The sequence below is a fragment of the Pantherophis guttatus genome, chromosome 2 (assembly GCF_059756535.1).
Source record: "Pantherophis guttatus breed Tessera chromosome 2, ASM5975653v1, whole genome shotgun sequence".
Classification (NCBI taxonomy): domain Eukaryota; kingdom Metazoa; phylum Chordata; class Lepidosauria; order Squamata; family Colubridae; genus Pantherophis; species Pantherophis guttatus.
The window spans coordinates 291,694,805-291,707,023 of record NC_142064.1 but is presented as its reverse complement, the minus strand read 5'-3'; the positions used below and the strand labels follow the sequence as shown (position 1 = coordinate 291,707,023).

Below are 12,219 nucleotides of genomic sequence, written 5' to 3'. Positions count from 1 at the left end.
GCCCCTAGGCAGCCCTCCAACTGAGCCTCGCCCCCTCCAGAGGTCATCCAGACTGACTCTGCAGGACTCCAGTGGCCTCCATCACCGAGGCAGAATTTCCCCCTCCCCTTCCTCATTTGGGGTCTTGGGGCCACCAGGGGAAAAAGAGGTCGGAGTGTGATTGTAGGAATTGTCTGAAATTGCCTGAGAAGATTTGGGCTCCTTTGAGCAATGCCTCCCCTTGCAAGACAGTGTGCAAGAACCTGGGGAAGGGACAACACCAAATGTACCAATGGCAGGGGAGGAAAAAATTAGACCGAACTTCCTTAAGAAAAAAAGAAATTCTTGTGTTGATTCATTGTTTAGTGGAACTGAAACAGCCGTTTCTAAGACGGACAATCAAACTAAGTTGGTTGGTTGTTTCCCGGGAGCAACTATCAAAGACGTGACTGAGGGGCTTACAGAAATAATGAAGTCCACAGAGTATGGTCCCTTTTTCCTCTTTCATGCTGGGAGGAATGAAAAAGTCCTTGGAAAGAGTTGGGGGCACAGGGGGATTTCTCTTCCACTCCCCCAATAAAGGGAACCATCCAAGGAGGGAAGGCAGCACCTTGGAAGTCAAGCCTGGCTTAGGGGATGGTTCTCTCGAGGGAAATTGGGATTCTTGGACCATGGTCCACAACACCCACATGGGGGGCTTCTGGCAGGGGATGAGCTGCCCCTCACAAGAACCCAGAAGGTCGGCTTTGGACACCAACCGGCTCGCCTCATCCGAAGGGCTTGAAAGTGAGACCGAAGTGAGAGGGAGACAAAGTTTTAGAAGCAAATTCCAAGCTCAAATCTCAGGGGAATCAGCCGAATGGAAAGAAAGAAGGGAAACTCGGAGACAGAGCAGGAGATGTAGAAAGCAAATATGGGGTCAGTCAAAGAGGGACTCGGATGCCTCTGCACGGATGTTCATAGTACGAGGAATAAATGGGGTGAAGGTGGAGCCCAAAGGCAGGTGTGACATTGTTGCAATCACCAAAACTTCATGGGATGAAACCCAAAATTGGAAGGTGCAAATAAAGGGATTTAATGCGGAGGAATCAGGCAGCAGCTGTCCAAAGGAAGTGGGAGACACGGACACAAACTTGTAGTTTTATGTAAATAAATGTATTTCACATCTACAGTCACAGCAGACAAGATAGTCGGGAATGCAGGGAGATTGTGAGGTAAATCTCAAACGGCATTCTGAGCCCATGGAAGAAAAAGGCGGGAAAAAGGGAAACTCCCCCTTTCCACCCAAAGCCACCAATCAGAGCGCAGATCACCTCATACAGGAGCCCCGCCCTCACTTGACTACAATGGGGTGTTCTGGACCATTGTGCATTTTCCTCTTCCAGCTTTTCCATTTAATATCTTCACATTTAAAGTGCTCCAAAGAAACAGACCTAATAAAAGAGGAGGTGGAGTTGCACTATGTATATAAAAAATAAACAAACTGATCTAGAAACGCAACAGAAGAAAGAAAAACCTCCTTCAATGCATTTGGGTTGAGATAAAAGGGGGGGAAAGAGGGATGGGGGAATATTCTGAGCCTCCCAACCAACCAGAGGAAAGAGATGGAAGTTTCTGTTACTTAGCTGAGGCCCGGAGGAAGCTCCCCGCAAGAGTCATGGGGGGCTTGGACTCCCCTGGCCTCACCTGGGAGGCAGGTTCTGGGCCTGGTGGAAGAGGAAAGAGGCTCCTGGGAAACCCAGCAGACCAGAGGCCGCCTTGGAAGCAGCCCCCCCTCCTTTCCCCCCATACGGGGCCTTTGCCACCAGGGGAGGGGAGACCCTGGACGGGGCCTTCTCCAACCCCTCCCCCTCCTCCTCCTGGCCCCTCCGATCCTCTCTCTGGGAGGCTCCGGTCAGCAGGGAAGCCTTTAAGGTTCATCAGAGAGGACCCAGGAGAGAACTAGGGAGGCTGTGGCTGGCAGAAGACATGGAGGCTCTACGAGGAGATATTCTCTCTTCAAAAATAAAAAATATTTTAAAAAGAAGGAATATTAGGCAAAGAGTCACTTTTTTTAGTGCCATTGTAACTTTGAAAAGTCACTAAATGAACCGTTATAAGTCAGGGACTCCTTCCTTCAATGGGCTTTAAGTGATGGAGAAAAGGATCAGAGACCTGTAATGAGGTTGTGGGGAAGGGCCCCTTCAGCCGCTTCCAATGGGGCAGAGGACCTTGTGGCTGCCCCACCTGCAGACTCAGCCATGGGGCGGAGGAGGAGGAGGAGGGGAGTCCCTGATGGAGAATGGAGGCTTGTTGCCTGCTGGATCCTGGCCGGTTCCTCAGTTCCGCTTCGGAGGAGCCCAAAGCTTCAGGCTTCAGGCTGGCTGCATGGGGAAGTGAAACCCAAGAGCCTCTGCAGCTCTTGGGGGCTGGAGAAGGAAGGGCTGCTCTGTGTGTGTGTGTATTTGTGTGTGTGTTTAAGAGAGAACTTGGAGAAGAGCACAATATTTGGGGGATTGGAAGCATGAAAGGGGCCCAGAGGTTCTGCCTGGGTCAGGTGGGGGATGGAGGCCCCACAGAGGCTGCCTGGATCTGGGGCTGACTGTGTGCGAGTGGCTGTGTCAGATACACAACTGTGGGGCAGATGCGGACTTCAGTTGCTGGGGGGGGGGAACCTGGCTCTGGGCTGCTGAGGCTGGTGCTGGGCCAGGGGGGAGTTTGACCCCTCCAGCCCCCCCATCCCTGGAAAGGACCCAGGCCACCTCTGGACCCCCAAAACTCTTGAAACAGGATCCGGAATTCAGGATCTCTCTAAGCCGCCTTTGCGTAACTGAGCAGAACCCGAATCTCCCCCAAAGACTAGAAAAAATGTTTTCTATGGATGAAGTGAAAGAGGAGTAGAAGAAACAGAAGGTCTCCTTTTGGGATAGTTTGAGGGGGGGGCGAGATTTCCAGACTGTGATGGTGAAAAGGCTGTAATCCTATAGTGAAGGAAATAGGATCCCTGAAGTCCCCAGGATTTCTATTAACATTCCAGGTTATTCTATAAATTATAAATTTATTCTTCGATTTAATATACTGTCCCTCCATCCATCCTTCCTAAATAATATTGAAACCTTTTCCAAGGAAGAAAATCCGCTCAGATCCTCTGACACATCATATCCGTGGATATGGACGTTTTTCTTCTCCTTCTTTTGGGAAAATGTTTCCTCCAACTCCCCTCCAGAAGAACTAAATTCATCTCAGAGGCTGATTCTTAGGACTTGGGAGTCCCAGGACTGATTCCTCTCCCTCTAAAATCCCCTTTTCTCTCACGATCCCTGCAGGCAAAACGTTGAGTTCCCTGGCAAAGAAGAAACAGCAGGAATGGAGAATCTGCTACTTCATAATATAAAATGTTTGTGAGATTTATGGAGCTTAAAGGTTTATTTCAAATCACGGCAGAGATTTGGAAAGGAGGGAAAAGCTGCATTTATTTGGAAACGATATTTCTCTTCAAAAGACGTTTTTTATGAACACACCTACAAAAGTTGGAGGGACTTAAGGAGAAAAACACCCTCAAAATTTCCAGGGAGGAAAAAGTGCCTTGAGGGTCTTTGGCTGAGAATTGGGGGGGGGGAGGGAGGAAGAGCCGCTGCTCAGACGGGGGACCTCCCTGAACTCTGGGCTTGGGCCGGAAGAGAAGGGGGGATGTGGGGTCTTGGCTGGGCTCTGGGTGGGGGGAAACTCCACTTGGGACCCTTCCTGGAGGGGAAGACCGACTGGAGTCCCACTCCTGCCCTTGGGATCTCCCTCACTCACTTGGGATCTCACAAGAAGATCCCGGAGTGGGGCAGCGTCTCCAGGAATCACCCCTCAACTGACAGAAGCCGAAGCCCTGAGAAGGTCGATCAGCCTGGAAGGGAAAATGGGATCCTCCAAAGCCTCCAAGGGAGATCCGACCTGGAAGGGATCAGGAGGGATCTCCTGACCCTGAGAACCAATGAATCAATGGAGCAGCCCCCCACCTGGAATTGTGCGGGGAGGAGGGGGGGCTGCATCCCTGGATGCCACGGGGTTGGACTAGAAGATCTCTAAGGTCCCTTCCAGCCTTTGAGTCTCCCCATCGGCTCTCCCCCCCCCAGCCTTCCACCCACCCACCCCCTCCTGCTTGTGGGGGGAGGGGGAAGAAAGCCTGGGACTGGCCATTTCATTTTTCATTTTCATTTTATTTGATTTATATACTGCCCTACTCCCGAAGGACTCAGGGCAGTGAACAGGCACAAGATAAAACACATAGAATACAAAAATATAAGAGCAGAAGTAAAATCGAATTAAATCAATTTAGCCCAAGACAAATTTAAAACCCCAAGTTAAGAACAAATTAAAATTTACATTAAAAGAGGAAGCAGCCGGAGACCCTCCAGACTCTGGGCTGAACCCCCGACAGGCTCCGCTCCAGCAGTCCTTCAGGGGGAGATTCTTCCCCCCCTTCTGATTCAACACCCCCCCCCCATTGAGCTCAACAGCAGCCATTCTGGAACCCAAACCGGCCTAAACCCCACAGCGCTGGGGGTCAGACCTCCCCTCCGGCAGCCCCTGTGCCAGGAAGGAAGGGGGTCAAAGGTCAGAGGCTTCCCTGGGGGTTTCACCTGGGGGCCAGGAAATGTGGGGAGGGGTCAGTGTGCGTGTGTGCGTGTGTGTGTGTTTGTGTGTTTGTGTCCACAGTCACCAACTCATCCCCGCCCCCTGCAGAGTCCAGAGTCTCTATTACTGGACATGCTGACTGCAGCAAGAATTCCTTCCATGGAAAGAAACCTCCAGGATGGAGGAAGGGATGGAATGAAAAAGTGGGCAGAGATGGAGAAATAAACTTTTTGAAAGAAGAGATTTCCAGCTGTTTTTCTACCTGGAAGCCCCTTCTGGACTTTGGGCAGAAAAAAAATGAAATCTGGACTTCTGGGATTTACTGATTAAGTGAAGTTGTTGGTATAGAAATGGTTAATATTTACTTACAGAAGAAATAAAAACAGAGACTAGATGGGAGAGTGGAGGAGAATCATGGAGGGGGGAGGGGGGCAAAAGGAAGACGGAGCTGGCATGAAAGACCCCCCGGATTGCAGCCCCCCAAGACTGAAGGGATTCCCCTCCCCCACTTTCTCCGCTTCTCTCTCTGCGCAGAACTCTCTCCTGCATCGGGCGAAGTCAAGGGAGGCTCTGCCCGGAGACCGATGACGCTGCAGAAGGGAGGATTCCCATTGGTCCTCCTGCTCTTTCTGGACACTCCCTCTTCCGAAGTCCTAGGAAACCTCGTCCCCCCCTCCAGACCCTCCGATTCCTCCTCTGGGGCTGGGAGCGTCTTTCTCCCCCCTTTGGGGCGCTTGTGGGGAGCCTCCATGGCTTTGGCTGGGCTCCCCCTGATGCTGCTGCTGGGGGCGCTGGCCCGGATCCCCGGGAGCGAAGGGGGGGAGGAGACCCCCGGTAAGGAGGGGGCTGGGCGGGGGAGGAGGGGGCTGGGAAGGGGGAAGGAAGCCTCCAGCAGCCTCCATCTCTGCGTGGTCTCCTCCCCCTTCCTCCCCACAGCCCCCCCCCCAGGAGGACGGAGAGGGACCCTAATCCTAACCCTCCCCCCATGTAGCCAGGTGGGGGTGGCAGCCTCTCCTGTGCCTGGGTGGGAGGGGGCTGCAGGGAAAGAGGGAAACTGAGGCATTTTCAGCCCTGAATCCCCAGAAGGAAAAAGAGGCATTTGAGGCATTTGGGCTTCTTCAGAAACTTCACTTTTTCTTCTCAATCTCAGATTTGAGGCTTTGGAGGTCAGGCAAGAGGGGGGCTTCGGGCCCTTCTGGGGGAGACCCTGAATTTGGGAAGAAGACCAAGAACCCCCATAATCCCCCTGGAGGGGAGGGGGAAGGGAGGGAGGAGGATGTTGGGAGTCTTTTGTGAAGGGGGTGGGGGACCCTCCCTTTGAGGGGAGGTGCACTGCAGGGTCTTTTGGGGGAGGGGGAGAGGAAAGGGGTGATCCTCGACAGTGACCCAAAGGGGGGGACTGAAGATTAGGGGGAAGAAGTAAGGGGGGGAGAGAGGGAGGGAAGGTGGGGGTTGAAGGGCTGGGAGACCCCAGGAGGGTCGGTCTAGATGCCCTCGTTGTGCCCCCTCCCCAGATCCCCTCCCAAAGGAAGAGAGAGTGGGGGGGATGGACGTTACTTTCCCTCCAGCCCCCCCCCTCCTTCCTGCCCCTTGAGGTCCAACCTTCCCTGCAGAGACTGAATGGGATCGCTGGACCCGTTGAGCTTCTGCCTGCCTTTTCCCACCCCTCCCCCTCTTTCCTCCCCTCCCCCCTCCAGACCCCTCAGGAAGCCTCCCTTCCTCTCTGGGACTGAGAGAGTTCCCGCTCCCTCCTCCAGGGGGCGTCTTCCTCCAGTCTCTCTCGGAAGGACTCCAGCAACTCCCCCCTCCCGCTTGGATCCCCCCTCCTCTATTAATGGCTGTGCACGATGGGCCCTGGAGTCCCTCCTGATGGCCTTCCCTCCCCCTCCTCCTCGCAGCCCATTTCCTCTACCAGGCGAAGCATGAGTGCCGCTTCCTGAACGGGACGCAGCGGGTGAGGCTCCTGGACCACTACCTCTACGACCGGCAGGAATTCGCCCGCTTCGACAGCGACCTCGGGAAGTTCGTGGCCGTCACGGAGTTTGGGAAGGGGGATGTGGACAGGTGGAACAGGGATGAGGTCGAGCTGCAGCACCGGAAGGGCCTGCAGTACAAGAAGGCCTCCATGGATTCCGTCTGCCGGCACAACTACGGGGTGTACAGCTACCAGGCGCCGAAGGCGGAGGAGCGCCTGATTGGCCGGAGAGGTGAGTCTGAGGGGGGGGAGGGGGGAGCTCTTCCCTGGGAGGGGGATGCCAGGACCTCCTTTCATTTCATTTCATTCCTTGGGATCCTCCTGGATGGAGGTTTTACTCCTCATTTATTTATTCTGCACCTTCAGATTGACAAAATCTTCTTCCCAGGATCCAAACTTTCCTCCTGTGTGGAATCTGGGATCCCTTTGATCCATTTCCCCCCCCCCAAGAAAATCCACCCTAATATGTTTTTTGTGCGGGAGGGGAATCCAACAAGGTCTCTCTCTCTTGCTCAATGCAGGCTGTCCTCCACTTAACAAGAGTTCATTTAGTGACTGTTCAAAGTTACAACGGCACTGAAAAAAACAGCATGACTGTTTTTCACACTTACGACCGTTGCAGCCTCCCCAGGGTCACGTGATCCAAATTCAGATGTTTGCAAACTGACTCGTACTACTGACAGTCGCAGCATCCTGGGGTCACGTGATTCCCTTTTGCAACCTTCCGATAAGCAAAGTCCCTGGGGAAACCAGATTCACTTAACAACCCTGCTACTAATTTAACAACTGCAATGACTCACTTAGTGACTGTGGCAAGAAAGGTCGTAACATGGGGCAACATTCATTGAACAAACGTCTCACTTAGCAACAGAAATCTTGGGCTCAATTGTGGTCCTAAGTCGAGGACTCCCTGTATCTACATATATATTTCTCTCTATCCCTGATTCATTTCTATCCTATTCAGGGACCTCCCGTCTCCCTCCCTCTTCCCACCCAGAAGCCCCTCCCTCTCTTCCTCTGCTCCAGAAATGCTGCTTTTGGCACTTTGGGATAAAAAAATGTGGGTTTCATTTTACCCAAAATAAAAATAATAATTAGTTGACCCCTTTCTATGGATCTTCTGCTTTTCTTTCATCTTTCTTCATTCAGAGTCATTTCCAGTCCAGCAGCTTTTCAATCCAATAAGGAAACAAATGAGTAACGGAAGCAGCCTAGAATTTGTAATCATGATTCAATGCTTAAACCGAGATGTAAAACCCCCAATAACAGGAATCCTGATCTCTTCCGTTCTTCCTTCCTGGGGAGGCTCCTGATTTGGGGGGGAGAATCCAAAAACACCCACAAAGCTTAAAACTGAATTTGGGGTCATAAGAAAGAAATTGGGCCTCCATTCAGCCCTGAAGCCTCAGATTCTTTCTTTCTCTCTTCCAGATTCCTTCAATGTTGCCTACATTTCTTTTCCTCGTTTTATTTCTTTGTCTAATAAAAATCTTCTATATTTCTATCGACTGATGGGGTTTCAGAGGCCAATCAAGGATTTTAGCTGCCCTTGTTGCCATTCGGCCTTTCCAGAGAAATTATATTCCTTTTATTCGAATCAGAGAAGTCTTGAAAGCATCTTCACTTAAGAACTGGTTAAGTTTAATATTCCCATTGGGAGCCCAGAGATTCTCCAAAAATAACATCTCACCATAGAATCCAATTAGATCCTTCTTCCATAAGAGGAAAACCTCCAGATCCTAAGAGAGAAAAGCCTCTTCGAGCATTTGCTCCTTCCAGAAATTATTCAATATTTTAGGGGAACCTGCAGAGATTTTGCTCTCCACAGATTCAGTCTGGAGGCAAAACTCACTTTCACTCCTAAATTCTTCCCTGCAAACCTGGGAGGATTTTCAGCTGCCACATAAGATGCATTTGGAAATGTTTTTCCTACCAAAGAGGATATTTTCTTGGAGATAATAATATTCAGCTACATTGTTTCTGGACAATATTTAAAGTTTATTTTTCCCCTACAAACAGCACAACATTCTTGTCATCTGGTATAATATTTGAAATAATTCTCATTCCAATAATATTTAACATAGAGATTTCACTTTCACTTTTATTCATTTCTCTAGTGATTTTTCATAACCTCCGAAAGTGCCCCAAGTGCCAATTGTGTTGGTGTTGTGAGTGTGTCTCTTTTGTGGGCCTCTCAGGGCCTCCCTCCCTCCTCCCTCCTTTTGAGGGTCTCTGGGGGGATTTTCCCTTCAGGGAAAGGAGCTTCATCAGCTGCCCAAAGACTCCAAAGCCCATCCTCCCCTCCTCTTTTCCTCCCTCCCCTCCTTCCTTCCTTCCTTCCTCCCTGGTTCAGGGACACGACCAAAATCTCTCGATGGGTTGTTTAAAACCTTTAGCTGCTCCCAAGCTTCATCCACATAAATAGAATGGATTTTTATTATAAATCCAAAATATTCATCCTGAATTTCATTGTGATTCATATAATTTCTTCTTCATCAAAAGTATTATTTTTACTTCCATGAAAATACTTTAGACAAGAGGCCAATAATTCTCCAGGGGTTCCTCTTCTTTATTAAAAGAAGAGGAATATTTATTAAATTCCATGTATTTAGAGCAAATTGTTGGTGCGGCTCCAGTTTAGGAGACCTGAAAGTTGTGTCTCTCGGTAGATATTTAAAAAGGAAAAAAAATCGGATCCAATTAAAATCTCCAGCAACTCCCAACTGGCCAAATAGGAACCCCAAAATCTTCACACTGCAGTCTTGTAAATAAGGAGGTTTGGGATGGGCTATAAAAATAAACATGGAAAAATACCAAATTGCAGCTTTTGAATTTCCACTGATTTAATATCTGAGCCTTCCATTTTCTTGCTAAAAGTCTTTTTCTCATCCAAAATTTGCATTTCCTGTTTTTTTAAAAAAGGCCATTTTCAGTTTGTAAAGCCTCTGCCTTCTTTTAGCAATTCCACAAAGGCCTTTAATGTCCCAAGAGGCAAATGGGATTTTCCTGAGAAAAGAAAAAAACTCACACCTGAAATGCTGCTATTTGTCTGCGTGGAAACCTGACCAGATCCCAGGTTGGAATTACAAAGAACCATTTAAAAATGGGTTCTTCTTAAGCATTATAGAATTTACTGTTAATAAGAAAATCCCTCAACAGAAAAAAAAAGGGTTAGCAAAGGACTCTGGGCTGGAATGGATCTATTGTCAACTCTCTTGGGGGGCTCATCCAGACTAACACCCCCCCCCATTAATCCATCCAAGAGGTGTGCCAGTTGGAGCATTTGCTGAAGGAGGAGATCAAGATCCCAGATCCCCTCTGGATCCCTTCCCCACTCCCTGCCCCCCTCATCCAGGGCAGAAGCTTCCCTGAGGGAGTCAGAGGGACCCCTCCCCACCTCCTTCCCCAGGAATGGCCGGTCCCTGCGGCTGGGAAGGAGGCCGGCTGGGTGCAGGCAGAGCCTGGTCTGAGTGGGGGGTCTCCCTCTGAATCCCCCCAAAGACCCCCCAGGAAGGATCCTTGAGAGAGATCCTTGAGATCCCCCAAAAGCTCTTCTGTCCTTCCTGCTCTGAAGGGGGGATTCAGGGTCTGTCATCTTCAATGGGGGAGAAACTTTTCCTTCAGGGGATTCTGGCAGTTATGGGGAGCAAAGGGCTGCCCCCCCCCCCATTGGGCTCCTTTGCCCTTTCCTTAAAAATGCCCCTTTCTGTTGAGGCTGCCTAAAATTGAGGGAGGCTGGAGGTCTCCTCCGTCTGCTGATGTGATAAGGTTTCATCTCCACCTCTGGGGACCCAGGAGATGCTGAGGCTGCCCCCTCGAGGGTCCTGGAGGCTGTGGGGGGAGGGGCTGAGTGGGGGATTAGGGGCTTCGGCTGAACCCTGGAAAGGCCAAAGGGCTTTGGGTGTTGGGAGCCCCAAGATGGGGGACTTTAGCCAACTTCCTTCTGGGTGGAGCTGCATTGTCCCAGAGACCCAGTTGGCAATTCTGGAGATTCTCCTGGACTCCCGGAGAGCAGGTGGCTGTCATGGCTAGGAGAGTGTCTGTAACACTTTGGGTTAGTTGTGGCCACTTTGGCAAATAAATTTAATAAATAACTAAGTTTACTAAACAAACAACAAACAAACAAATGTTGTGGTATTGCACCTAATTAAAAATCTGGTTTCATTTTCAAAGAGATCCCAAGAATCATCCGACTCGTGCTGCGTCTGTCCTTCCCGTCTTCTGCGTCGTTTCTTTCCTGTTGTGTCTCTCATGTGGCTCCTTCTCCTCCTCCCCTCCAGCCAAGCCCACCGTCTCCATCTCCCCCACCAAGATGGAGCCCTCTTCCCCCAACACCATCCTCCTCTGCACCGCGACCGGCTTTTACCCCGTGGAGATCGAGGTCCAGTGGCTGAAGAACGGGCAGCCAGAGGAGGAGGGCGTGGCCTTTGGGGAGGAGCTCCAGAACGGAGACTGGACCTACCAGCTCCAGGTGATGCTGGAGACCCAGCCCCAACGGGGGGACGTCTACACTTGCAAGGTGGAGCATGCCAGCCTGGAGGCCCCCATCACTGTCCAGTGGGGTAAGCCCCTCCCCTCCCTCCCCTCCTGTTCTGTGGACCCCATCCTTCCCTGAGAAGGGGGAGAGACCCACCCCATGGGGAGAGCTGGAATGGACCCTCCTGGGGGAAGGTGGGTCTGATCCTCCTGCTCAGGTGAGGCTCCTTCTCCTTCCCCAGAGCCCCGTTCCTCCAGCTCTGCCAGGAGCAAACTCTGGACGGGGATCATGGGGGCCGTGATAGGAGTGGCCTTCCTGGCTGTGGGGCTCTTCTCCTACCTGAAGAGCAAGAAAGGTGAGTCTGGGGGGCTGGAGGAGAGGTGGTGGGGAGGGGACCCTCTAGGGGAGGCCTCTCCTCAAGCTTAGCAGGTGGCCAGGAGGGGCCCCTTGAGGAATATTTTTGGCAGCTTCTCTTGTTTGAGGGGCTATAAGTGGAGATCACACAACCTATGATGGGCTATCGATGGGGAGGGGGTCCCCCTGAGTCCTCCAGCCCATGAAGGGTCCTGATTGAGTCTTTTTCTCCTTCCAGCAATTCCCATCCAACCTCCTGCAGGTGAGTTTCTCCTCTTCCCCCTCATCTCAACCTCTCCTAAGAGTTTTAGGTGGCTTTTAAAATTCCTTAATTGTTCCTTTTTTTAAAAAAAACCTTGCCTGAACAATATCTCCTTGTTGTGGATAGAGCAGTTTTTTTGGATTTTGAGCAACGTTTCCTTACAGAGATCTGAAAATGTATTGCAATCAAAAACAAAAGTACACAGAAACGCTAAAATCTTGCCCAGAATTTTTCCAAGTTTTGGGAAATTGCAAAAGGGAAGGGAAGGGAAGGGGAGGGGAGGGAAGGGAAGGAGGGGGCCATTCCTTCCCATTCCTCCCTTGGGGAGGGAGCATCCCAGGTTTAAATTCCCCGATGCATTTTGTAAGCAACCCACCCATTCTGTTAGGCCACGCCCACCCAGTCACATCCCCCCCACCAAGCCACGCCCACAGAACCAGTAGTAACAAATTTTACATTTCACCCCTACTATGCACTGCGGTATTGTAGATCACTTCAGCAAATGGCAGGAGATCTGCCCAGCTAAATTGCTGATAATGAACTTAGCATCTCAGGTATTGTTCTGTC

The 12,219-nt window shown here is 50.8% G+C and overlaps 1 protein-coding gene across 1 annotated transcript; it reads left to right on the top strand.

Moving 5' to 3' along the window:
* Positions 1-650: 650 nt before the first annotated feature.
* On the top strand, positions 651-11,701 carry LOC148116163 (H-2 class II histocompatibility antigen, E-S beta chain-like). Its single transcript, XM_087888451.1, has 6 exons — positions 651-765; positions 6,483-6,791; positions 7,709-7,809; positions 10,845-11,121; positions 11,278-11,391; positions 11,694-11,701. The coding sequence occupies exons 1-6, from the start codon at positions 651-653 to the stop codon at positions 11,699-11,701; spliced, it is 924 nt and encodes a 307-aa protein (XP_087744577.1).
* The last annotated feature ends 518 nt before the right edge of the window (positions 11,702-12,219 follow it).

Excerpts from the sequence above, each read along its gene's own strand:
- LOC148116163 (XM_087888451.1), top strand. The coding sequence starts at position 651 with ATGGTCCACAACACCCACATGGGGGGCTTCTGGCAGGGGATGAGCTGC. Across the intron at positions 7,810-10,844 it reads TTCAATGCTTAAACCGAGAT|CCCACCGTCTCCATCTCCCC; the intron begins GTAAAACCCCCA and ends CCTCCAGCCAAG. Across the intron at positions 11,122-11,277 it reads CCCCATCACTGTCCAGTGGG|AGCCCCGTTCCTCCAGCTCT; the intron begins GTAAGCCCCTCC and ends CTCCTTCCCCAG.